This window comes from Lissotriton helveticus, chromosome 10, assembly GCF_964261635.1.
Source record: "Lissotriton helveticus chromosome 10, aLisHel1.1, whole genome shotgun sequence".
Lineage (NCBI taxonomy): Eukaryota > Metazoa > Chordata > Amphibia > Caudata > Salamandridae > Lissotriton > Lissotriton helveticus.
Genome location: NC_136071.1, coordinates 204,909,759 through 204,937,448, shown reverse-complemented (window position 1 = coordinate 204,937,448; position 27,690 = coordinate 204,909,759). Strand labels below are relative to the sequence as shown.

The 27,690-nt window shown below is 46.8% G+C and overlaps 1 protein-coding gene across 5 annotated transcripts in view; it reads left to right on the top strand.

Annotated features, from left to right (window-relative positions):
• CCZ1 (CCZ1 vacuolar protein trafficking and biogenesis associated) overlaps window positions 1-27,690 on the top strand; it is a 249,034-nt gene that overhangs the window by 90,685 nt on the left and 130,659 nt on the right. For all 5 annotated transcript variants that reach the window (XM_078665158.1, XM_078665155.1, XM_078665156.1 and 2 more), the window contains one exon: window positions 9,535-9,609. In XM_078665158.1, coding sequence (XP_078521284.1) covers window positions 9,535-9,609 — 75 coding nt within the window. The remainder of the gene's footprint in view (window positions 1-9,534; window positions 9,610-27,690) is intronic.

Genomic DNA, 27,690 nt, shown 5'->3' with positions numbered 1-27,690 from the left:
GGGAAGATTAAGCAAGCTATTGCCCAGAGTCGCATGGTGCTGGGCTAACCTGCCGCCGGAGCCGGGGATCGAACCCTGATCCCCAGATTCCAGCGTCAGTCGCCCTGGCCGCGGCGCCACTCTATCACCTGGCCTTCTCGCTAGTGCTGCCAGGGATGGATATTTTTCTTTCCTTTACTTGTTTAGAAATTAAAGGCACCCACAGGTTGCGGAATCGCATCCAGACTGTGCTAGATCATGAAGGTTTCCCTATAATAAGTGGCAAGGGATCCAGGACACATTCACATAGTATTATGCTGAATTATACAATTGTGAGTTTCATTCCCTGGAGACCCAGGCCAAATACCTAGCCGTGATTAGCCGGCTGACTTGGATGAGGAGGCCAAGGAAGGAGATATCGAAGGAGGAAGTACTGCTAGCTATAAAATGCCTTCCGAATAACGGGGCCCTTGGCCCGGACGGGTTTCCAAACTCTTTTATAAGGCCTTTGCTGCTCTATTGGCCCACACCTCACAAAAGGTTTTAACTCATTTTGGATACCCTGAGGTGTCAACCTCGATGATGGAATCCCTTCTCATGCTCATTCTGAAGCCGGATAAAGATCCCCGGTTGTGTGGGTCCTACCACCCTATTGCATTGTTGAATAGTGATGTAAAGCCAAAGATCCTGGCCCATTGACTGGGGGAGGTATGGCCGCGGCTGGTATCTCCATGCCAGGCATGCTTTGTTACGAGCAGACAAACAGTGATAACATCAGATTGGCCCTCAACGTGGTAGATGAAGCACAAGCTACTGGAATGTAGGAACTCCTGCTCTCCCTTGATGCGGAGGATGCCTTAAATTGTTTGACTGGTCATTCCTGGCGAAGACTCATGAAAAGATAATGATGGGACCTCAAATGAAAAAGTTTATACTGGCTAATTATGCCCGCCTCTTGCAAAGGATTCAAATACATTCTCACATACCCGACTCGATCCTTCTGACAAGGGGCACCCGACAAGACTGCCCCCTTTCACCGCTGATCTATTCCCTCACAGTGGAACCTTTGTACCACAGGACCATAGCCCACCCGGGGGAGGAGGGGGGTGCCATATCCTCATAGAAATTGTGCTGAAATGGGAACTGCAGTAGGTCTCCAAGAGGGATTAGTCCTTTCTTGTTGTGATTCCGCCCAGCATACATGAGGTATTCTTTAGCAATGTCCCATCACTCTTGGGCACATTGTTTATGGACTTCTATTGATTGGGTAGACTTGAGATTTCTTACGCGGGTAGGATTAATTGTGAAGATGAACTTGCTCCCTAGGTTGCCGTATCTCTTCCATTCTCTTCTGCTGCTGGTTCCCCCGGAAACCCTAAAATAGGTAACCCAGAAGATGTGGGCCTTCATATGGGGTGGGAAGCAGCCCCAGGTGGCCAGGTCCTTGTTGAGGGATCCAGAGGAGGAGGGATTGGGAGTACCTGCTATTGAACGTTGCTTCTTTGCAGCCCACATTAGCCCAGCAATGGTTTGGGGCTCATCAGATGCGGGTAAGCCCTGATGCAGGATGGAGCAGGAGTGCAGTTCAGTACCCTTGCACCACTTGCTTTGGCTGCCTCTGCGAGCTGCGGGGCTTGACTTTCGAGGTGGACCACGAAGACAACCCTCCACCACTGGTGGAATGCCCAAAGGACAAAAGGTAACCGGCTATGCCTCCCCATTGATCCCGATTGCCGGTAACCTGGACTTCCAGCCTGGAATTACAGACCAACACTATCAGACATGGGGAAGAGGGGAACCATTGTGCCTAGGGCAGTTCTACACAAAAGGGACCCATGACCAGTGCGTCAGTGAATTTTTGTTAAGTCCTAAAGACTTGTATCAGATTACTCTGCTACTACACTGGGCGTGACAGCCACATGGCCACTCATTCTGGGCAGGTGACACCACCAAATTCTAGATATGTTCACGGAAGGGGACATCACAAAAGTGTTAAACTGTTTGTACAGAGCGCAAATCCCACCCCTACGCTACAGTTTTCGTACACTCAAAAATTGACTGACGACCTTGGCCTATAACTGACAGAAGAATATTGGATTCTCACATGGAGACAGACAGCAGACTTCTCTCTCTTCCTGCAACATAGGATACATGCCTGTAAAATAATGCTCCATTGGTACTTGATGCCAGTTCAGTTAAAAGCCATGGTGATTGCCACTGATACATGTTGGAGGGGATGTAGAGCGAAGGGGACCTACTGGCATATGTGGTGGGAGTGCACGTATACATAGCAGTTTTGGAGTCGTTGATGGAGGTTGTACGAGATATTACTAATGTATCCCTTCCCATGCGACCAGTGCTGGCTGTGTTGGGCATGAAGGTTGATGAGGGACTATCACCACTCTTCCCCATGTGGCCAAACTCCTCACTCTTCTAGTGCTGGTGGCATGTTTGATAATAGCACAGCATTGGCGAGCGTCAACTCCACTCACCATGGGCATGTGGTGGACTAAAGTCTGGAACATCCATGCAATGGAAAGACTAACTGCATTAGTACGGGCCACCATGCTGAAATACAAAAAGGTTTGAACCTCCTCCTATACGTATATCAAACACTGCTGAGAAATCCCTTGCCCCCAGAACTTATGCGTTTGGGGGGAGCGCAGGTCATGGGGGTGATGACTTGAGTGGCAATTGAAGGGAATCTTTGTGTGGGAAGGAGACCGAGATTGATTCTTTGATTCTGCCTTCCCTTCAATTGCCACTCAAGTCATCGCCCCCGGTCTGCAGAATACTGTCAATATGTTTTACAGCTATCCGTGTCTGAGATTTGGTTTAAAAATTAAATGAAATGAAAGACTGTCTATATTGAAGACTGCCTTGCCTTCAACAGTCCTCTTTTTGTTTCTATGTTGCATGAAGGTCAAGGGCAAGTAAGCCTTCATAGTAGTACTTTCTTGTGCTGTAATAATTAAAGTAGGAAAATAATGTCTCTTTTGCCATCCTACCTTTAATTGGCAATGTAACAAAAACTATACACTGTATTTAAGGCAAAGTTGATTTTTAAAACGAAGCACAGACTTTCATTTCTGAAGTTCATCTGGCACTAATTGTGGTTACTCTCTGAGTCATAGGTGCTAATGGTGCAGCAGGAGCACCGGGGCCCAGGCTCTGAGGGTTCTTCGGCGCCCCATTTATCGATTTATTTTCCTGTTGCTTTAGAACTTGCCATTTTTTTCCCTGCACTTTGAAGATCTCCTCAACCCAGCCTCTGGCTTTCTGGTCTGGCTATGTTCCACAGTGTTCCAAAACAAATGCCTGTGGCTCTTTTTTAGTCACTGGCAGTCTCCGTGAAGATACTGTTTTTTGAGGATGTTCCTTCAGAGTTCATCTCCTGATACAAAGAACGTGTTGGTATGAAATGTTCTAGCAGTCAGTCAGCTCTTCAACACCAGCTCATCTGATAAGATGTGAGCTTGGATTACAAGTCCTGGATACTGATAGACTTCTCACCAGTGTCCTATTGACTTATTTTCCAAATTGAAATAAATCTTGCCTGCTTCGGAGATGGTCAGCTGATATACCTCTTCTTTCAAGGAGCAAAGGTAAACAGCTTCTGCTCCTTGCAGTCGTTCTAACTAAAGGAGAGCTTGTGGCTTTAACTAATTGACTTTTTTGTGCGTATGATGCACTTAGAAGATATTTAAAGGAAGATTTCTATAATCTGCTGATTAGGGGAATTACCCCTAGGTCAGCCCTCTAGCAAGACTTTTCTCGGCTCCTCAGAGGGTGCCACTGGATGACCGGGACATATTTTTAGTAGATGAATGAACAGACAAGCTTCAAGAGGAAAGAGGCTAGGGCATAATACCTCCACTGCTGCTGTGGAGGACACAATGCCTAGCACCAGTTCGGGTCACACTTATGTAAAGGAACTATAAAAAGCTTTTCAGTAGAAGAATTGGTCTTACAAAATTGGTTCACCCCACATTTTGTGCAATCTTTGCAAAGTATAAGGTGCACCAAACATCATTTGCCATGTATGGTATCCAAGGTGTCATATCATCCCTGTTTGGAAATGACTGATATGTGTAATTCTTTCGCTGAAGAAAACATTCCAGTTATTACTTATGCGGCATGTTCTCTCTTTCTGTATGGGGAAGTGGCAATCAGATTACTTCACCATTAAAATAACAAACTGTTATCTACATTTTACTTGATGAAAGGGTGAGTGAAGCTGGTTTGATCATCAACACGACATGAAACATCAGCATGACACAGTGTAACTCAAAAGTCTTGAAAAACATTACATCTATAGTATTTTAACAAAACTTAGACCAGCGGTTCTTAATCTTTCGACTGTGGGTCCCCACTGAATCATTACTGGAATCCAGGGACTTCCTACAGAGTTTTCATTGAAAGCCTGGGTCACCCTGTCTAAACAACGTCTATGATTTGAACCTCAAAACAATACACAAAAATACAGAAAGTATACGCCAAACAAATTCTCAAATATTAAAATGTTTTGTTTAATTCACAATCAAATATAAAGAAAAAACTATTTTGTCTCTCTATTTTTGTATACTTTATTAGTTTTAATGTATTATAATAATATTACATTTAGTAGAACAGTTGCGGACACCCTGAGTGGGCGTCGCAGACTTGCAAAAGTCCCCACACCTCAAGATAAGAACTACTGACCTAGACCACAGCAGCAGTGACAGTAGCAAAAACAGCAGCGACCCCAGCAGTGACCACAGATGCCTTCATTGCTGGGATCACAACAGTGACAACAGCAAGGACCACCTTACAAACCAGAGTTGTCGCTGCAGCCGCAACAATAGCAGTCACCACTGTAGGGACCTCCACCATATTTTCGATAACTGCTGCAACAGTTGCAAGCATAGCAGGATCCCCAACAGTGACCACTGTCTCCTCCACAGCTGCACCACAGTTGGGACCATAGTAGAAACTAAAGCTGCTGCCATTTGAGGGATAACAGCAGCAATGATGACTGTGGCCACTGATGCAGGCAAAGCAGAGACAGCAGCTGCCCCAAACATGGATCACCTAGGAACACCTTGGGTTGGCTCTTAATCAGCAAGGCTGAGCCAAAATTCTAAATCAAGAAAAAACGATTGCCTATACTGATACTGTTTGACAAAGGTTTTGCCACCAGAGCAAAGAACGTTTATCCAAGCTGGGATGTGCTTATAAGTAGCTTTTTATTAGATTATCTTAGTCCAAAAAACACAGGGGTATATTTGTATTAGTCATATACATTTAGAACAAAAGCAACACTTTTACATACACTAGATACAATACGGACAAAAAAAGAGAGAATACGTTTTTTAAAAAAATTCAACAAACATGCCAAAGTCAGTCATATCACATTCATACCTTACCATTCATACATGGAAAACATACAAAAGCAAATACATACACGATTAAATAAATAATAAACAATCATGTAATGTATTAGGTCTGCTGCAGTCTATATAATTATGTACACAATAATATTTACAAGTATAAATCCAAATGAATCAGAGAAATCAAATATCAAATTGAAATATATACAGCAATATTTTGTAAGCCAGTAATGTGACACTGTATTCACACTAAAGGACAAAACCTATGGAAGGAAAGCAGACACTGAGCATGGAACGGCCTACGCGTTTCAAATCCCAGGGTTTTTAGCAGGGATTTTCGTCAGGGCCAGGTCATTCTAAGGAAAAAGAGAGAAAAAGAATTCTATCGTGTGGATCTACAAAACTATTGTAATAAAATATCAAGACACTCTACAGCATTGCCACCCAAGGAGCTTTCTGCTTACCACTATGGAAAGTATCCAGGGAAGGAGTAAAACCTGTGTGATGAAAAGAACAACATACAAAGGGCTATATGAGTAAGCTGAACAACACACAACGGAATGAGGTTTGCCATATTCCAGAAAAAAGTTTACCTTAACGGTATCTTGTAGTGTTGCAAGTTCAAGTAAGGGGGGGGGCCTGTAACAGAGCAACGTTCATTTTAGTATGGCATGACCGGGTGCAATGCTCATGGACCAAAACGAGGTTGTGGATTGCTTACCAGCCGATTGTGGCCAAATACGTCCTTGAACAAGGACAATGCGAGTAACAAATTCAATCAAGTTCTTCCAAACAAACGGCCTCTGTTAGAAAGGAAAGAACGATAGGCTCGTTTATTCCATGCGCCGGTTTACTGTGGGCGTATTTAACAAACAACCCGGTCCTGTTCAAGCTTACCGGCATAAAGCTCCGTTGATTACCAGCCGATTGTGGCCAAATTCGTCCTTGAACAAGGGCAATACGAGTAACGAATTCAATCCAAAAATTGCCTATCGTTCTTTCCTGTTCAGCTTACTCATATAGCCCTTTGTATGTTGTTCTTTTCATCACACAGGTTTTACTCCTTCCCTGGATACTTTCCATAGTGGTAAGCAGAAAGCTCCTTGGGTGGCAATGCTGTAGAGTGTCTTGATATTTTATTACAATAGTTTTGTAGATCCACACGATAGAATTCTTTTTCTCTCTTTTTCCTTAGAATGACCTGGCCCTGACGAAAATCCCTGCTAAAAACCCTGGGATTTGAAACGCGTAGGCCGTTCCATGCTCAGTGTCTGCTTTCCTTCCATAGGTTTTGTCCTTTAGTGTGAATACAGTGTCACATTACTGGCTTACAAAATATTGCTGTATATATTTCAATTTGATATTTGATTTCTCTGATTCATTTGGATTTATACTTGTAAATATTATTGTGTACATAATTATATAGACTGCAGCAGACCTAATACATTACATGATTGTTTATTATTTATTTAATCGTGTATGTATTTGCTTTTGTATGTTTTCCATGTATGAATGGTAAGGTATGAATGTGATATGACTGACTTTGGCATGTTTGTTGAATTTTTAAAAAAAACTTATTCTCTCTTTTTTTGTCCGTATTGTATCTAGTGTATGTAAAAGTGTTGCTTTTGTTCTAAATGTATATGACTAATACAAATATACCCCTGTGTTTTTTGGACTAAGATAATCTAATAAAAAGCTACTTATAAGCACATCCCAGCTTGGATAAACGTTCTTTGCTCTGGTGGCAAAACCTTTGTCAAACAGTATCAGTATAGCCAAACATGGATCACAGCAGCAACCATCGCTATATTCTCTATGAAAAGGTAGTATGGGGTAACCCAGTATCCCTCAGAACCTGGGCAGTACTATTTGGATACAAACAATGGTTCCGTCGGGTAATATCACTTTCAAGTAAGAAGTAAATCTTTCAACAAAAATATGCGTTATAAGTCAACATATCCTTTGTTTTCATCTAAAGAGATTCACCAAATGCAAAACCAACCAAAAGAATAGCGGTCATGAGCAGTTTTAATCTTACATGTGATAGACCCTCTATAAAATGCTTTTGAAAAACAACAGAAGCAATCAATACTTCCTATTAAGCGGCGCAACAATATACAAAGTGAATAGTGACATTCCGTGACTTTAGTGACATAAATAGTGCTCTATATACAGTTGTGAAAAGGTAAAGGGAAAAAGACAAAAAATATATTCTGTCTCAAGGCCAGTTTCCAAATAATGTCTCTTTGGTCAAGAAAGCCACCCTAGTAGACTACAGTTACTTGACCCCAGTATACTGGTCCTATGGGAAGGATTCGTCGACGTTTCGACCCTGCTGACGCCTAAATTATGGGTCTTGGACGGGTCTTCTTCAGGACGGGGGAAGGGAAGTGAACATGGCGCCTGTGAATTTAAAATGGAAAACCATCAGGTTGGAAATGCAATTCAGATTGAAAGCTTATTTATGGAGTAAGAGTGAGAAGGTAAATAACTCACCTAATTCTTTTAATATTGGAAATAATCTCCAAAAGGCTCCTAATTCTTGTCAAGCGATTTAATCTGTTAAGTATAATATTGTAATATAAGGTTATGGATATAAGGAACACTCCTCTCATTCAATGCCCACACCATACCTAGTAGCACCTTGGTGTGCCACTCACCTCATGGGGCTGTCATATCCATTGTTGTGTTAATTCAGTGCATGGCTTGTATTACTCCAATGCGTCATGACATGTAGTCTGCCCAACTAATTGGGGCAATCTAAAAAACACAAATGGGACAATCCTATTTGTAACCAGGCTATACACTCGATAGTCTGGGAGATTATTCTCACTTTTGGGTGCTTCACTCACCAATACATAGTAGTTCAAACGAATGAGAAGATGTAAGTCGTTATAATGCAGCCCGTTGTACAATGGCCATCTGCAATGTTAATAAAGAAATTATTAATAGTGAGGGCCCTAATGCGAATACTTAAGTCAACCCACCCCAGTTATAGAGAGTATACGTGGCTGTTCACGAGTACTCACCAAAGGGCCGGCAAGCAGTCCCGATTACTGGCAAAGCTATCTGCGGCGTGTTGCTAAAGCTCGCCTCGAGGACGTTATCGTAAAAACGTCAGCGACGCGGCCGGTGCGCTCGGCATGCGTCATAAGCGTCGGAAGACTTGTAACCTAGTAACGACGCCTACAACAACCCACGTCAGTCAGTGACGTATTAGGTGGGTGTGTACTAATGGGCGTGATTACCCGCAAGAGCGCATTCTCAACGCAGGACAACAGCAGTTACCACAGCTGTAACCACTGAAAAAACTAAATAAAGATGAGAGGAATGATTGAATTTATCCCAGTCCCTGTTGATTACTCTGGGCTGCATTCTAGTCCATTTTTTGCTCGCTGTGCCATTATAAAAGTGACAATGCATGTGCAAATCATCCTTGGCCCATTAGGAACAGTGTAACCCAAACTGCTAAATTGGTTACCTTATGAAAGGACCACACGCAACCCCAGGTTTACAGTCTAGTTGAGCCTCATAATTTAGGCTCAGCTTGAGCCTGTGCAGCTCACCCTTTGCACTTTAGGTGTTGCCTTGAGAAAAATAGACCAACATTGTTTAAGCCAGTAGACCTTACTTTAATTTGTGAACACGCTTGTGGTGTCACACAGCAGGTAACAGTGCTAATGCATAAGTAGACTGTGCTTATTTGCTCATGCCTCGGGTTGCTTGTGTTAGCACATTATAGGTAGACCTCATGGTGCTTGTTTGTATAGTGTAATATTCTAAGACAGTCTAGAGTTTTTTTTGTTATTTTTAGACAAGATCGGTGTACAGGCTTAAGTGCTCTAAGAAGCATTAATTAGCCCTTAAAACCTTTATAGGACTCTAAAAGCATAAACTCTTTGTATGACTATGTTCTGGTTCGATCTTAGTCCTGTGAAATGTAGCTGTAACTCAACAAAGAAATCAAGAATTCAAAGAATTACCAATAGTGGTGTTTGGAAAGATGAGATCTATGTTCCCACACAAGTGGAAGGAGGAAGAAGCTACATAAAACATGATGATCATTTTTTTTGTTTTTTTGTTTTTACTTTCACTTAAGTGTCCTATTAATAATTTGCATAGATATTTTATTGTTATGTTATCTCAGTAAGTCCCATGGTCATTTACTCTTTTACACATCCAGGTTGTACGGAATCCTATTGTAGAAAAAAACAAGGATGGAAAACCTGCAGCGGAATATCAGGAGGACGAGTTACTGGTAAGTCCCAATTACATTTGAAGGGATCATATTTATTTATTACAATAAAATACCATTTGCTCAAGATAACAATATAAATTAAGAAGACAAGAATAATAAATAAGAACTAATTAGAGAAAAATAGCTGTGGTAGTTGTATTGTATATTGAGATGGTAAAGTGGTTAAACCTTGAGGTTTGCCACTGTGATTTCTCAGTGAAAAATGACCTTTTGTAGGCTGTAGTGACTTTTGTGGAGAATTGCAGTTGCCCTTCATTCTTGACGTTCAGCCAAACAGAGTAGCTAGAATTAGTAATGAAGAAGAGGAATAAGTACTCTTCTGATCTGTTGGCGGTTCTTTCCTAAATAGTTGAAAATTGCTTCTAATACAGGAAGGACAAGAATAGTCCTCTAAGACAGAAAGAAAACTATATATACGGACCCCCCCCCCCCAAACACACACACATGCACACATCCACTAGTCATCTGCTGCTAGCTAATCATCCCAGCCCTGTTCCTGCTGTTACCAAATGTTGGCAGGATGCAGAGAATGGCTTCTTACGCCCCATTTTTGTTTGGATTCTAGCTCCTGTTTCAACTTCTAGAAGGGGCAAATATTCTTTCAGTTTTCAATAAGTCTGTATGGATTAAACAAATTCCTGCTTTAAGGAAATGTGTTCAGTGTCCTATTTTTTCTCAGTGACTGATCTGCAAAAGGCCTCTTGTTGGGAATTCCAAACTGGTAAGTTCCTCTAATTTCTGTGCCGAAATCCTGCCAAGGTTGCTGGGGACACTAATTTTGTCCATGTCAAGGGCAGAGCTTGGTTGGCTTTTGTTTCAGAACGGTGCCCTTCTCGGTTAGTTTATTGGGATTCAAAACAAGCCAAGCATTTGTTTCGGCTTCCCCTATTGATACCACAGTAAGAGTTGCTTGCACCCATTTGCAGAATTAGCCAAATCCTGCTAAACAACTTTGTAATTGAATTATCACGTTTATTTCTGCCTATGTAACATTCTTTAATTTACAATTCTGTTTCTACCGGTGAAGATTGCTCTCCGAGCCAGCAGTTTCAAAAGTTTAGATTGAAACATTGGGATTAAAAGCATGGCCGACTCATTGTAATGAGAAACCTGCATGCTCAATTTGTGACAGTTATTGCAGACTTCAAGAAAACTTGAAAATTCTACTTCCCCGTCTATCTTTTGGTTATATTAAGGAAGCAAAGGCTTCGGAGAATCAAGGAAAGAAGAGCAAATGATATGTCTTTGTTTGCTTAAGACAGATACATTTGGTTTCAGTCATATCTACTTATAAAGAAGAAAATGGGAAAATAGCAAGATTTTTGTGAAATTCCGAAGTTTCTCTTCTGGACTTCTGATGACAAGGAAGTTGCTTTGCAGCACTGCAGCAGTATGAAGTCAGGAATGTTGTGACAGACACTGCGACTACTCACAGCTGGCTCAGTCTGCATGTGTAGACCCCCTTGGCTCAGGACTTCAGGTGGTGTCTTGCCTATCTGGACATCAAGTGATTTCAAATAATACTAAGGTAACGAGGGTTCCTTGGCATACAGTTAGCCATTATCACCAGGGCTGAGCTGCAAGTTATGGCTTCTCCTAGTGCGGTCATGCATTTATCTATCTTGGAATAACCCTCTACTGACAAAGCTACATGTCTGCTCATTACTGCCACTCATTTTGCATTGCAACACTTCATCTTTTCTGGAAACATTTAGGACAGAGTCAGAATGGAGTCATGAATTTGCCTTTTGATAGGAAAATCTTGTTAGCTATTTTCTCAGTTGAAATCCTAGAGAATTGTAACAGAAAGATCCTTCAACTTCATTTCAAATAGCATATTCATGGTCTTTTATCTGCTTTACAAATATACAGAACTGTTAAAGCCATACTGCTTTTGATGGAAAGCTGCTACTTCATTTGGATCACACTGAACATACACGTTTTGACTCAAACAGGGGGCTTAACTGCTATTCATAGCATCGATCAAGCACCATGCCATCCCAGAGAAAGGTTCACTTTTATTTGTTCAGATAGATTAGCCTTGTGGCACCCAAGACCAATAGGTGCTGAACACGATGTTGAAAAATCAATCCCCAGTCCAACCTCCTTTTGTTTTTGTCTTCTAAAATTTCAGAAAGCACCTTTGGACCTCTACAGGAGATTTAGTTCTGTCTGTTCCTGGAAGCTAGCAAGTTGGTACTGGTTCATTTTTTTTATTTTTTATTTATTATTGAAAGTTCATGACAATATAATTTTCTCTGTACACAACAGTAGATATTAACACGGAAATATAAATATACATACAGGAAGATGAATACACATAATAAGAGCTCAGCTGTTAAAACGTAAGGCCATAAATACAATAAATATGTTAATAGTACCAACATGAATGTTAGGAGAGCTATAGACCCCCATTTGTTAACCGCCTCCATGATGCCACAGGCGCCCAGATCCTTAGTCCCATTTCCCTGGATTTCACTCCCTTTAGGGCGTACAGCTCTGACTCGATATTATGGATCCCGAGCATCCTACACATCCACATTTGGAAGGTTGGGGCCTCTACATCCTTCCATGCAGCAGCAATTAATATTCTAAAAACAGCTGTTGATATAAAAACAAGTGCCTCAGACTCTGTACTTAGACCCAATTTGGCATCACACCCGATTATTAAAAGTGTAGGGGGTAGGTCGATTTTGACAGCTAGCAGCCCCTCTAAGAATTTTTCGATTTCCTTTTAATAGGCCCTAATTTCCCACAACTACAAAACATATGTAGAGCATCAGCAGGCCCATTACCACATCTGGGACAATTGTTATCCGCTCTCTTTCCCCATTCATACAGTTTTGCCGGTGTATAGTATAAGTTAAAGAGAGTCTTAAAGTGCTGTGCTTTTAGATTTGAGGAGCGTAGGAACCTTTTATCCATAAGGATAGCTCTATCCAGGTCGATATCAGGATCACTCAATTTATCCACCCAGGCAGCCTCTGTCTTAAGCATGTCATCGGGTAGTGTTTCCAAGAATAATCCGTACATTACCCTGATGCTACGACCACCTCCCTTCATGTAATCTAATAATGTACAGTCTTTTGATATGTTTATAGTAGGTCTTTTTGATTTAATTGCGTTAGCCAACTGCATATATTTGAACTCTTGGGAGCCTTGAAGTGAGTATCGTGACTTCAGAAGTTCGAGGGGCCTCAGAACATCCTTTATCATAACTTGACCTAATGTGCTGATTCCCTGTATTTCCCAATGTCTCCAAGGGCCATCTCTGCTTAAGTGCGGGAATAGTCCTGATTTCCAGAGTAAAGTATGTTCATTGAACTTTGGGATGCTCTGATTCTTCTGTACGGAGGACCATAACCCCCAGATATCTTCCAATATTTTATAGCCTAATACCTTATAAAAGCGTTTATCATATTTCCTTAGCAATACCCCGTGTGCTTCAATCCCTAGCGCCAGCTGATATATAGATGGAATATCTCGCTGACTGTGTGGCATATCATCGGGAGAAAACAATATAGCCATTTCTGTAAGGAGACAAGACCAATTGTAGAATTTAAGATTAGGTATTCCTAACCCACCCTTTTCCTGTGGTAGAGACATGAATTTAATTGATCGCCTCACCTTGCCATATTGCCAGACAAAGTTCATAAAGATTGCCTCCATTTCCCTGATCAATGTATCGTCTACTTTAAAGGGGATAGACCTAAATTTATATAGAATCTTCGGGAACATTGTCATTTTAATAACATTGACCCTACCTATAATTGACAGATGGAGGGTATCTATTCTTTTTAGGTCCTGTTTCATCTTTTCCAGTAATGGCAAAAAATTGTCTTTAATGATTTCCCTTGGCTGGGCATTAATTGTTATTCCTAAATAAACTACTGAGTCCACATATCTGTCATCCAGTTTCACTGTGTTTCTTGAGCATAGTACCTGTGTTTTTGCCACATTAAGTCGGTATCCAGATAGCCTCCCGAAGTCAGATGTAATGGTGATTATTTCCCTCATGGCACTGTCGGGATCAGTAGTGGTTATGGCTATGTCGTCCGCATATGCGAGAATTTTGGTGTGGAACCCATTAACGACAACTGGCTTTATATTAATGTTGTTCTTTATAAGACTGATCAGGGGGTCTATATAAAGTGCAAATAGAATGGGTGAGCACGGACACCCTTGTCTCGTACCTCTCGTAATATGGATCTGTCTGGAGCATTCACCCATAAGCTGGATGCTAGCAGTTGGATTAGAGTACATAGCCTTCATTGCCTGCTGGAATCTGGGACCAAAACCTCTATCAGCCATCACCTTCCAAAGAAAGCTCCACCTGACACGGTCGAACGCTTTTTCCGCGTCGAGGAGGATCATTGCAATCCCCCCCCCCACCCGCAGCATGGATATCGAACAATGTTATGGCTCTTTTAATATGGTCGGTAGTGCCCCTGCCGGGGACAAAACCGTGCTGCCAGGGAGAGACGAGACTCGCAATGATCCTCCCCAGCCGTGTGGCCATTATTTTTGCATATAATTTATTATCGCTATTTATTAGCGATATGGGCCGGTAAGAGCCGGGGCTTTCCTTGGGTTTGCCTTTTTTGTGGAATACCACTATATTGGTTTTGGTCCAATATTCTGGAATGACCCCAGTATTTATAACCCCATTGAATAGATCTAACAGAAGGGGTGCCGTTTCTTCCTTCAGATGTTTATGGACCTCCAGGGGTATGGCATCAGGCCCTGCTGCCTTGCCTGCTGATAGATCCTTTAGTGCTTGAGAAAGCTCGTCCATAGTGATATTCTGCTCGAGAGATTCCCTCTCACTAGGCGTAAGTTTAATGCCTGTATCCTGCCAGTTTATACCCGGATCATCTATATCCATCTCTTCTTTATAGAGATCCTGATAAAACCTCCTGAAAACTTCAAGAATTTCAGTTGGTTTATTATAGGTCTGATCGCCTTCTTTAATTTTAGTGATAGTGTTTTTGAGGTGGCTTGTCTTATCCGTAGCGCTAGAGCCCTCCCTGCATTCTCCCCTGTTTCATACATACCAACTCTTCGGGTCTGATACTGTGCTGCAGCTTTTTTAGCCAATTGGCGTTGAATGTCTGACTTTATACTATTTAGCCTTTCTAAGCTCTGAGTACCCTGAATCCCGTGGCAGACGTCTCTCCTGTGTTGTTCCTCTGCCTCCACCAGTTTAGCCAAAAGACGCTCTCTGTCTTCCTTAGCTTCTTTCCACACCCGCCCAGAAAAGCTAATTGTCTCACCCCTCAGGCCGGCTTTGAAACTATCCCAGACCATGACACGGGATGCGCTATATCTATTCGCATCGAAAAAAGATTGGGACCAGTTCTTTATATGTGCTATGTAATTACTGTCCGCTAAAAGCTTTCTATTAAAAGTCCAGGGTCTGATTTTCTCCCTTTGTTTATTTACTATCATAGTGAGAACAAGGGGATTGTGATCCGATATTAACCTAGGAAGCATTGAGATTTCTACGTTAGGGAGACAGGGTGCTGATATTAAGAAATAGTCCAGTTTTGTATGTTTGTTGAATGGGTGTGAGAAGTATGTGAACCCAGGTTCGTCTTTCTTTAGGCTACCCCACACATCCCTCAGCCCATAGGATTGAATTATGGAGGATACAGCCCTGAATACCCGGGGCTTACGACCGATATATGGGGAATCACCTGTGAAGTCAGCTGAGATGTTGAGATCACCGCACATTACTATAGGTGAAGGCCAGTTAGTAAGTTCCCTCTCTATGGTATCCATCACCCCCGGGTCGTCCAGGTTAGAGCCATAGACTGAACATAAAGTTATGCCTAGTTTCAATTCGCATATTGCCCATCTACCCAGTACATCAGCCTTTGATTTTTTATGTTTAAAGTATTTTTATTAGAAAGGTACAGTGGTAGAGGTAAACAACCATACAAAGGGTCAGTGCTCGCGCCAAAGGCGTCTCCGGAATGCAGTTCAAATGTCCCGGCCTCTGAGGGCCGCCTAGCAACCGACCCAGCAAGTCGTAATATGCAAGAAACAAGGTGTTAGCAGCCACACCCAAACCAACCGAATCCTCCATGAATAAACAAACTCCCCCCCACAGTCCCTCCCCCCCTCTACGCCACTCTGTCCAGTGCTACGTAAAACAAAAGCCTTGGTGTTGTCTCGGGCACTCACCCTCCCTGCAGCACCACCTGTTGGTCACACTCATTCACTCCACTCAAACAGCTCCGTACATCGGCGGCATAAGCCTCATGAGCCTCAGGTATCTAAGGCACGTTATTTCCTTGAATTCCGTGGACAGCAGTGCGTGAAAAGGCTGCCACAGCTCCTCAAAGCTGTCCACCTCCCCCGCTAATGTGAGAGAGAGCTTTTCCATCCCCAGAACATGCCACAGCCTGTGTAGCCACCCGGTTAAGGAGGGAATGGTGGGTGTGCGCCAGTGTATTAAAATATTCTGAACCGCTGAGCCCAACATGATTGCAATCTGTCTCCCCCGTCTAGATTTCAAAGGATACATTAACCTATTAGGGAGGCCTAGCAAGGTATAGGCAGGAAATCTGGGCAGTTCAATCTCAAAGCACACATCAATCTCATCAAGTATCTCCGACCAGTACGCCTGTATAACTGGACAGTCCCACAGGATATGTGTTAGCGTGCCTTTCTGCCCACAGTTGCGCCAGCACCTATCATCGATCAGACGGTTCATCTCGTGTAGCCGTTCTGGAGTGCGGTACCAATAAGTAGAGACCTTGGTAAACGTTTCTGTGAGGCCTACATGGTAAGCTGAATGTCGTGCTCGGTATGATATTTGTTCCCATTCCTTATGGCTAAGAGTCCTCCCTAACTCCCTGTGCCACCGCTCCCTGCCGGGGATATGGAAATGTGATGGTGGAAGCTGCAGCATCTTGTACAGGTCGGATATTAGTTTCGCGTCTGAAGTGCGCGTCACTAACCATTGTTCATACGGCAACAGTTTCCTGTCCGCCGATTCTCTAACCTGTGGGTGAAGGGCCCAGTGCCTAACTTGCCAATATCTCATACGGTCCGTTTCGTCCATCTGGAAATCATCTTTCAGGCTTTGAAAGGGGACAATCCCATCAGTCGTGTACATGTGGTATAGTGCCTTACAACCCCTCTCCCTCCAGCGTGAAAAGCCCCCAGGTTCTGTCCCCGGTGTGAAGTCGGGATTGCCCACGATAGGCGTAAACGGGGAGGGGAATGTGGTGAGATCAAATGCACGATTGGTGGCGTCCCACACCCTTAACGGGACCCGTGTGACATGAGAGGCATAGAGATTCGGGGGACGGTGCGATCGGCGGAGAAACGGTATGTCTTGCAACGGACGCCCGGCTACCGCCTGATCCTGGAAGAGCCAGTGTTTGTCAGATTCCAACCTGCTCCATTCCACCAGGCATCTCAATTGAGATGCCTGGAAGTATTTGCGCAAGTCTGGGACCCCTAATCCTCCCGATTCCGGCGCCAGAGTAGTAAGTGCACGGCGCATTCGGGGGGCGCGGCCCTGCCACACAAATCGGGACACCTCAGTTTGCATCCGTTGAATCCACCCCTTGGGGGGCTGCAAGGGCAGAGCGCGAAACAGGTATAGAATTTGGGGTAAGACCGTCATCTTGACAGCTGCCACCCGTCCCAGCCAAGATATGGTCCCCTTGTTCCATCTCCCCATTTCTTCCTTAACCTTCTTACTCATCGCCTCATAGTTGATAGTAACCGTTGCCTGCAGCGTGGGAGCCAGCGCGATCCCCAAGTATTGCACTTGGTCCCGCGACCAACGCAGGGGGAAGAGCCCCTGCAGCTCGCGTTTAGTTGCTGGTCGGAGGGAGACATCTAAAGCAGTGGACTTCGCCACATTCATTCTGAAGCCTGCTACTCTCTCAAAAGCCTCGAGTTCGGCTATGCTCGCGGGCAATGACCGCCCCGGGTTCTCTAGCGCGAAAATTACGTCGTCCGCATAGAGACTGATCGCGTGGGTATAGCCGCCCATTCTTATGCCTGTCACTTCCGGATTCTGACGCACTCTCTGAGCGAAGGGCTCCATGTAGAGCGCGAATAGAACATGGGAGAGGGGGCACCCCTGTCTCGTACCGCGCTCGATATTGAATCGCCCCGAACTGCAGCCATTCACCCGCACCACCGCGGACGGGAACTTATAACAGTTAAACACCATGCACCGAAATTTCTTCCCCATCCCTAACCGTGCCATAACACTCTCAAGGTAGGGCCAGTGTAGACGGTCAAATGCTTTCTCGGCATCCACCGAAAGCAACATCCTCTCCCCTGGAATACGCGTGGCTTTTTCCAAAACGTGCACCAGTCTTTTCGTGTTATCAACAGTCTGTCTGCCCGGCACAAAGCCAGACTGGTCCGGTTCAATCAATCCAGGGAGGTATTGCGCAAGTCGCGCCGCTAAGATCCCTGTATAAAGTTTTAGATCCACATTCAAGAGAGAGATCGGCCTATACGAGCCGCATTGGGTCCTATCCTTCCCTGGTTTGGGTATCACCGATACCGTTGCTTGCAAGAGATCCGGAGGAATAGCCCCTGGGTCTGAGAAGGAATTATACAGCTTGGTCAGAATAGGGGCGAGCGTCGAGCTAAACGTTTTATAGAAAAGGGCCGTGTACCCATCTGGGCCCGGGGCCTTTCCATGCTTAAGTCTGGAAATCGCTGCAACCACTTCCTCAATCCTTATCTCCCTTTCCAGATAGATGGCTTGGTCTGGGGTCAAGGACGGGAGGGGCATCGAATCCAAGTAAGCTTCCGGCTCCTCGACCCGTGTGTCATCTGCTGCATATAGGTCAGCGTAAAACCGACGGAAGACGTCTGCCACGGCATCATCATCCGTGATCAGCTCCCCCGCCGTACCCCGTAGCTCCTTCACCCGACGGCACTGGTGCACTGCTCTAAGTTTAGCTGCTAGTAAACGGCCACACCGGTCTCCCCCCGTGTAATAGGCGTGTTTCATTCGCAGCGCAGCGTATTCCGCCCTATCTAAATCCAAAGAAGACAGGAGTTTCCTGGCCGCCTTGAGCTGTCTCCAAATCCTCGGAGCCCCTGTCCGGCGATGTACCTGTTCCAGTTCCCGTACCTTCTGAGTAAGTTCGTCCCGTTTTAGAGTCCTATCCTTATTGTCTGCAGCCGAAACCGCAATGAATTCTCCCCGCAGCACCGCCTTAAGGGCTCCCCACTGAGTAGACAGTGAGGTATCCGAGTTAGAATTATGTAACTGAAAGTCCTTTACTGAGTCGGTGATCCGCTGCACTACCGTTTTTTTGTGAAGGAGTGTGTCCCGCAACCGCCAAACCCCACGCCTCGCAGCACTCAACTGGAGCTGGAAAGTTCCCGAGACCGGCGCGTGGTCCGAAAGACTAATAACTCCTATTTCCGAGGCCGTGGCCATATTACGGACAGGACCTGTGACCAGCAAGTGGTCCAACCTGGCGTATGTTTTGTGTGCGTGCGAGTAGTAAGAGAAATCCCTGTCTGCCGGGTGTAGACTCCGCCAGAGGTCGTGCATGTCCAAATCCACCAACTGGGTTTTAACTGTCGGAGACAGCTCCCCAGTCTGGGGACGTCGCTGCGCAGATCTATCCGCGGAGGAATCAAAAACCATGTTAATATCCCCTCCCAGGATGATGTTCCTGTCCGGGGAAGCGGTAATGTCGTCAAGGGCGGCGCGCATGAACCTATCCTGCTGCTCGTTCGGGCCGTAAATCGTCCCCACCGTGAACAATTGGGATCCCAGTTTGAGGCAATAGGCCAGAAGTCGACCTTTCTGTTCCGTGAGTTTGTGCAACACCTCCCCCCGGAAGGACTTGGAGAATAGGATAGCCACCCCGGCTGTTTTAGTCGCGTTGGAGGAGAAGAATTGCGTGGGGAAATGTCTGGACCTCAATCTGTGGCAGTCAGCCGCCAGTAGGTGGGTCTCCTGAAGCAGACAGATGTCCGCCTGAGAGCCTTCAAGCAGCGATAGAATCGCCCGTCTTTTCGTAGGATTATTTAACCCCTTAACATTCAGGGTCACTACCTTCAGTGTCGCCATGAGGTGTCTGGGTCATCCCCCCTGCGCCGTGTATCGAAGGTGTGCAACCCGGAGAGTGTATGTAATTGCGCACGTGATGCAGGACAGGTATGTGTATACGCCCCTAGGGCGCCGGACAGAGTAGCCTCAAGTCCCCAACTCCCCAACTCTCCCCTACCCAACTCCCAAACTTCATCAACTCCCCACTTTCCCTCCGTCCCCAGTTCCCCCCCTACCCCACAACTCACACCCCATCTTCCCCAGAACTTCCTGAAATAGTCCCAGACAGGCCCAAGTGGACCAGTCCGTGGAATGTTACCTAAGTGGACGTCCAGCCACACGTGTCCAATCCGGCGCCCCCTCCCCCCCCCCCCCACCCCAAGCCAGCAATTGAATCGTTGCTATGGCGAACTCCCCCCGGAGCACATTCAAGCGGTCAATGCCACCTCCACCACGCCTCCAAGTTCCTCAGAGGCTGTCTGGACAGCATCCTCTTGTCCTGCCCTGATAGTCGGAGATCCCGGCCTTCGTGATACCCCCGTCGTCCTCCTGCGTGCCACTCGGTGCCATCCCCCGGTCGTCGTGCGTCGCCTCCTCGGTGTGTGGGATTCCTCCTCCTCCGCAGTGATGCCCAGGATTTCGCAAGTGTCCTGTAGGGATCTCAATTGGTGAGTCTCTCCTTGCCACTTGAAAATTATACGGAAGGGGTGACCCCAGGAGTAGGGCGTGTCGTGCTGCCTGAGGAAGTTCGTCACAATCTTAAACGCTTTACGCCTCTGAAGCGTGAGTGTGGACAGGTCTTGATACAGCGCCACAGGGTGATCACGAAAGGTGAATGAGCGTGCTTTCCGTGCCTCCCCCATTATCCTCTCTTTCAGTGGGAAGTCCGGGAGGAATGCTAGAATGTCCGGAGGGGGGCCATTAGCCCTTCTGACGGGACCCACCCTGTGTGCTCTGTCAATTCTGATGGGGAAATCATCCCCTTCGCCTAGGACTGATCGAAAGATTTCCTGCAGGTACCTAACTATATCCGGGTTCTCCTCCGAGGATGGCACACCTCGGACCCGTATGTTGTTTCTTCGCGACCTGTTCTCCAAATCCTCGTTATGCAATTGGAGGTCCAAGTGCTGTTCTCGGAGAGTCAGCACTTCTTGCTGCAGAAAGGTGATCTCCTCATCTTGTCTGTGCGTGGAGTCCTCCACTGTGGCGACCCTCTCGCCCAGTCCGTCCACCTCCCTGCGGAGTTCTCTCACCTCTCCTGCCACTTCCTGCTTCAGGGCTTGGAAGTCCTCCCGCAACATACCAAACAGGGATTCCAAAAAGGATCTGGTGACCGGGGGTTCCGCCGCCGCGCCAGACTGTGAGCTCCCAGCTGTTCCAGGTGAGGAGGAGGTCTTATCTCCTTTGTTCTGAGGTCTGCTGAGCATCTCCGGCAGCGTGCGATCGTTCCGTTTACCACCCCTTTGAGCGGCCATGATGCAGGCCTTTCCACCGATCTGCGCGCCTGTCGCCGCCTTGCACCCCACCGATCCTCACTCCTCCAGAAATCTGCCCCCAATCCAGGGCGGGCGCTGGTCAGTGACACCCCCAATGACCGTGGTCGACCAGGATCGAATGTCACACCTCAGTTCAAGACGGGGCGCACACCGCCCTAAAGGTGCTCCCGGCGCTGCGCTTCTGGAGTGGGCCGTGGCGCAGAGGCCCCAATACTGTGTCGAGGTCCGCGGGACCCGGGGTCAAGGCCTTCACCCCACCACCATGGCTCCTGGTAGTGCTCCACGTCACCCCTCGAGACGGCCCCTCGCTCCTTCCTAGGCCGTACCCCAGTCTTGGCTCCCTCAGGCGGGGGCTGCCGCCTGTACCGTCGCTGTCCCCCGAGATGTCTGTGGTGGAGAGAGCCACGCCGGGGGGGGGGGGGGGGTTCGCTGCACCCACGTCCGTTGCGTGGCCCGGTCTGCTGTGGGCCTCCTAGGCGGTGTCGCACAGAGGCAAGCTGGTGCTGGGGGGCCGCGGGGGCTATGTGTATGCGACCTCCCGGCCGCGCTCGTCAGGGGCGTGACTCCACAGCCTGCCGCTCCTGGCCCCCGCGCCGCTCGGAGAGGGCCGCCAAGCCGGGCACTCGCGTAGTTCCCACCCCGGCCGAGTCAGCGCCCCGGGGCGAGGAGAGCACCAGCCGCCAGTCAGTGGGCCCGCTGCTTCAGGCACTCTGCCCGGTTCGCTGCCGAGAGCACCAACCTGATGACGGGAATCGGCAGCCTCAGTCGCGGTCCCGCTTTCCGGACCCCGGTCTCCACTCAGGACAGGGCGAAAAACTCCGGCCTCAGCTTGCCGCCATCTTGGGCCGCCGGGGGAAGGACGGAAGCTCCCCAGGTACCCCGCAGCGCCGTGCAGTCACGATCGGCTCCCTGGCCCAGGGTCCGCCGGCGCAGATCGGCTCCGCTCACTCAATCTGGGGAGGACTCCGCTTCTCTGCCGCCCCGTAGTCCGCTGCACAGCCGGGACGGAGGCGCCCCGCCAGCTCAGGTCGGCACCGGTCAGCCACTCAGCCCTCCGAACTCGGTGAGTTCGCGCTTTGCGGGGTTCAGGCGGCGGTAGTCGGGCAGCTACCGACACCCCTGCTCGTACAGCGTCCCAGTACAGCTCCGGGGGGGGAGAATTAAGCTGTAAGTAGGGCTCGGGGCCTTAGATGGGATCAGGAGCTCCGGCAAACACGTCCTTCTACCCCGCCATCTTGGCCACGCCCCAGCCTTTGATTTTTTTACTCCTCCCAGACCTACCCGGCCCATAATAGCTACCCCCTTTACCGTTGATGTCTGTGAGGAACAGGACAAAATTTCATACCCCCTTAGATTTAGCCAGTGTTTCTTTTTCCAGGGTAGGTGGGTCTCTTGTAAACACACAATGTCGGCCCTAATTAATTTTACATATTCCTCAAGCTTTTCCCTCTTTTTCCAATTATTCAGACCACCTATATTGAGGCTAACTACCCTAATCCTTGACATACCCCTGTAGGGAACAACGCCAACCCACTAGCCAATCACAATCACATTTTGTCCTGAGTTTTTCATCAATATGCATATCCACTTTGAGCATCTCACTTATATTAGTAAACATATTTATTGCATGAACTTTCTTTTTTCTTTTTGCTTCCCCTTTACCCCACCCCCCCCTGACCCCAACCCACTCCCCAGTGAAGCGCGCAGACCGAGTCTGTGCGTGTGATGGGTGCAGCCCAGCAGTGAACACTGTGTGAACTACTTATTAGACCTCATCCTCGACCTCATATATGATCATGAACCACCATATGTGACACCCTTAGCTCTATGAAGCTTAAACTTAGACTCAAACTTAGACTCAGAATCGGAAGTCATACCTTACCCCCCACTAAGCAATGGAGTTAAGTAACATACTATAATGAGTCCAGTAACTCCAGAGCTTTGATCTCCGAAGAAAAGTACATGGTCTTTCCTAAATGAACTACTTTTAACTGGGCAGGATTAATAAGATAGACCTGCACTCTTTTGTCCTGAAAAGGCTTGATTAATTGTCTTAATCTCCAACGCCGCTCAACGGTGGAGTGACAGAAATCAGGCCTTACGAAGAAGGAGCCTCCCTCAAAGGTTCTTTTGGCATCCGGTCTCGCTTTTTAGGTTTTGCCTAGCCAATGCGTACGAAGTACGCATGCGCTAGGAAAAACTTAATGATATCTGTGTGTGGGGACTGGACCGTCCCCACTCTCTCATTGGCTAGCTCCATAAATGGAGGCTAGCCATTGGGAGAAGGCTCTGTCCGTCAATCTCGGACCAGATTCGGGGGTGTTCCCGACAATTTTTGGCTTTTGGCTACGTCAGCCGAAAGCCTGTTCTCGGGAACGCCCCCGAATCTGGTCCGGCATTGAGCCGGCACCCACCTTCATTAAGCACAGCCTGCGAAACTCAGGCACTGACAGTGGAGGCTGGGAAACCGGGTTCGAGTCTCGGCAGGATGCTTAATCTCCCCGTGCCTAACAACATGAATGTGTCCGTCTCTAACTCAACATGTGCTCATGTAAAGCGCTCTAACCCCTTCGGGTCTCGTTAGCGCTATATACAACTTTTTTTATAAAAGCTTTAATGTGTGCTGCTTAGCAGTGGCATCGGGAGCGGGGGGGGGGACGGCCCTCCGGCGGACGGGTGGCAGCATACTCTTCACGCCCCTATTAACTCCACCATGTGGGAGAAGCTCCGTAGCTCACCTGGGCAGTGCTCGGCCTCTCTAGTTCTGCAGACCAGGGTTCTAGTCTCGGGCCTACTAGATAGTAATTTTACCGAGGTGTTTATTCAAAAGTGCCTCTTTGTGTTCACGAGTGGCACTGCTAGGTTGAAGCATTACATATTAATTAAAAGCCCCACTCTCTTCTTCGGGCCACAGGGATAACGTGAGAACTTGTGGGGCAGAGTGCCTATGATAGATAAGGCTCTTTGGTCCGGTTATAGTCAAAGTCTGCTAGACAGAAATTTTACTGATGGGTTTATTTAATATTACTGATGGGTTTATTTAATATACAGCCCAGCCAGGGATCTTCTTTTAATTATTTAGAACTAATACAGCCTAAGCTGAGGATCGAACTCTGCTCTCCACCTCCAAGGTCGGCAGCTTTATGTGTTACGCCACCTCTCCTCGCTTCACTTTGTTTCCATTGCGTGACCTTTAAGTGCCCCTGGGGCACAAGCAGGGGCCTACTAGAGTGCTTCTCTATCGGAATGCACTGTGCGGTCCCCCGGGGTATACACTATGCGTCATGTTTTCTGTTCCGATTGGTCATGCCTTTCCACAGTTTGTGGGTGGCCACAAAGCCTAGCAACCGTCAAGACAATATCAGTACATCCCATCTAATTGAGTTAACTTCAAATTATCAATTTCTCAGTTCTCGAAATAAGGTATTCAAGCCAAGCCGGCTGTTGCGTGAAGAAAGTTAGGCAGATGCTCTTAAATATACTATACACAGAAGATTCGTTTTAAGGTTCCTCTCAATATGCAAAAAAAAGAACTAAGGATCGATCATGTATCTATAGAGCTATCCTGTATATTTGTTTTTGCATTTCAATAGTAGGAATGAGTGTATAAGAGAATCGGGTTGCCTTTCACCTGATTCACTTGTGCCAAAGTAAATAGTGGCCAAATGTGTTGGCAGAGTAGACAGTAAGGCTGGAGGTTGGGACACCCAGTTACCACTTGTTGGCTGACCTTTCATGCAGGGTGAGTACAATAGAAAGTCCTGGACAATGAATGTAATAATTATGTGGAGGGCTGTCTCGTGCACTGTGAGGCTATCGGCAGGGCTTAAGCAGCAGCAAGTTGAACCCACTATTTCAAAAGAAGGAGTTTGTGCAGGTTTTTTTTTTTTTTTAAACGGGTGGTGGACACTGTCCCTCATTTTTAAGGACCATGGCTTGTTTTTCATCCTCGGACTTCATCTAGAGTAGGAGAGACCGGAAGGAGAGGAAGAAAGGAGGAAGAGAAAAAATAGGGAAATTGTGATAGATGAGAAAGCATGGATGGAAAAGAAACTGCGAAGTGAGATGAAGAGACAGGCAGTGTGGCTTGCTGGAAGAAAGGTGTGAGGTGGAATCCAGTTTAGACAGCCTTGGTATTTTTCTAACATGGCATTTGTAAGTGCCTGTGGCGGGCTCTTAAAAAATCTTTAGGCCCCTGCACTTATTTATAAATTCAACCCTAAATGGAGTACATTACTGTGTGCCACTTTTACTGTGTGTACATGTGTTGTGTTTGCATAGCGCAAACATTCCCAAAAGACAGCAGAGCAGTGTACAGGCTCAAAGGAAGAGAGCAGCAGTGATAGGTGGGTGTGAATGCCCTCATTCTGTTTCGAACAGTAGTCACACAACTATCAAGAGGCCCGGTGTGTTGTGGCCCCACACGCTTTCTGTTGGCTAGGTGAGTGTCTTTGACAGGCGTACCTATTGTGTTTTTTTTGTTGGTTTTTTTGGTCGAAGCCTACATCTTTTGGACCTTCGGAAAGCGTCCATGAGAATGCATTTCACCCATTGCTTGCCAGTGGCTTTGTACCTCACATTTTCTTGCTTTTATTTGGACTGTTCAGCTAGAGTTTGTCCCTTCCATTGCCCAGTCAAGTCAAGTATTACACCGTCTCCTCCCTCGGGACTCGCTCCTCTCTCCGAACTTTGCCTCGCAATGCAGGAACATCGCTGCCAGCAGCAGCAGTGCCGACCGGTGGGGCCGCATCCCAGGCTGAGCTTTGCGGGGAACCCGAGGAGTGGCAAGGGGTCAGCGGTGCCAACGGCAGGTCCTGGCTCTGCAGTCATGCAGCTCCCAGGATGCAGGACTTCTGCTCATACTCTCATCCCGTCACTCACTCTTCCCTTTCACCACTCTCCTTCTCTCACCGCCTCTCTCTCTTCTGCTCATACTCTCATCCCGTCACTCACTCTTCCCTTTCACCACTCTCCTTCTCTCACCGACTCTCTCTTCTGTTCATACTCTCATCCCGTCACTCACTCTTCCCTTTCACCACACTCTCCTTCTCTCACCGCCTCTCTCTCCTCTGCTCATACTCTCATCCCGTCACTCACTCTTCCCTTTCACCACACTCTCCTTCTCTCACTGCCTCTCTTCTGCTCTTACTCTCATCCCGTCACTCACTCTTCCCTTTCACCACACTCTCCTTCTCTCACCGCCTCTCTCTCTTCTGCTCTTACTCTCATCCCGTCACTCACTCTTCCCTTTCACCACTCTCCTTCTCTCACTGCTTCTCTCTCTTCTGCTCATACTCTCATCCCGTCACTCACTCTTCCCTTTCACCACACTCTCCTTCTCTCACTGCCTCTCTCTTCTGCTCATACTCTCATCCCGTCACTCACTCTTCCCTTTCACCACACTCTCCTTCTCTCACCGCCTCTCTCTTCTGCTCTTACTCTCATCCCGTCACTCACTCTTCCCTTTCACCACTCTCCTTCTCTCACTGCTTCTCTCTCTTCTGCTCATACTCTCATCCCGTCACTCACTCTTCCCTTTCACCACACTCTCCTTCTCTCACCGCCTCTCTCTCTTCTGCTCTTACTCTCATCCCGTCACTCACTCTTCCCTTTCACCACTCTCCTTCTCTCACTGCGTCTCTCTCTCCTGCTCATACTCTCATCCCGTCACTCACTCTTCCCTTTCACCACACTCTCCTTCTCTCACCGCCTCTCTCTCTTCTGCTCTTACTCTCATCCCGTCACTCACTCTTCCCTTTCACCACACTTTCCTTCTCTCACTGCATCTCTCTTCTGCTCATACTCTCATCCCGTCACTCACTCTTCCCTTTCACCACACTCTCCTTCGCTCACCGCCTCTCTCTTCTGCTCATACTCTCATCCCGTCACTCACTCTTCCCTTTCACCACACTCTCCTTCTCTCACCGCCTCTCTCTTCTGCTCATACTCTCATCCCGTCACTCACTCTTCCCTTTCACCACACTCTCCTTCTCTCACTGCTTCTCTCTCTTCTGCTCTTACTCTCATCCCGTCACTCACTCTTCCCTTTCACCACACTCTCCTCTCACTGCCTCTCTCTCTTCTGCTCTTACTCTCATCCCGTCACTCACTCTTCCCTTTCACCACACTCTCCTTCTCTCACTGCTTCTCTCTCTTCTGCTCATACTCTCATCCCGTCACTCACTCTTCCCTTTCACCACACTCTCCTTCTCTCACTGCCTCTCTTTCTTCTGCTCATTCTCTCATCCCGTCACTCACTCTCCCTTCAACACACTGCTAACTCTCTCCAATGCACCACTCTCTCTCACCCTAATTTGTTTTTCCTTCTTGGCTCTATCTCTATTCATTATCCCTCCCCGACTCCTCCTGATTCTATAGAGCACTTTTCAATTTTTTTTGTAACCATCGTCCATTTGCGTGAGATTACGCTATTTGCATTGTAAATGACAATGGCATTAATTTATCTGTTTTCAAAACCAACACATAAATAAAAAAATTGTCATTGACAATGCCAATCGCTCTAACTTTGTCAAA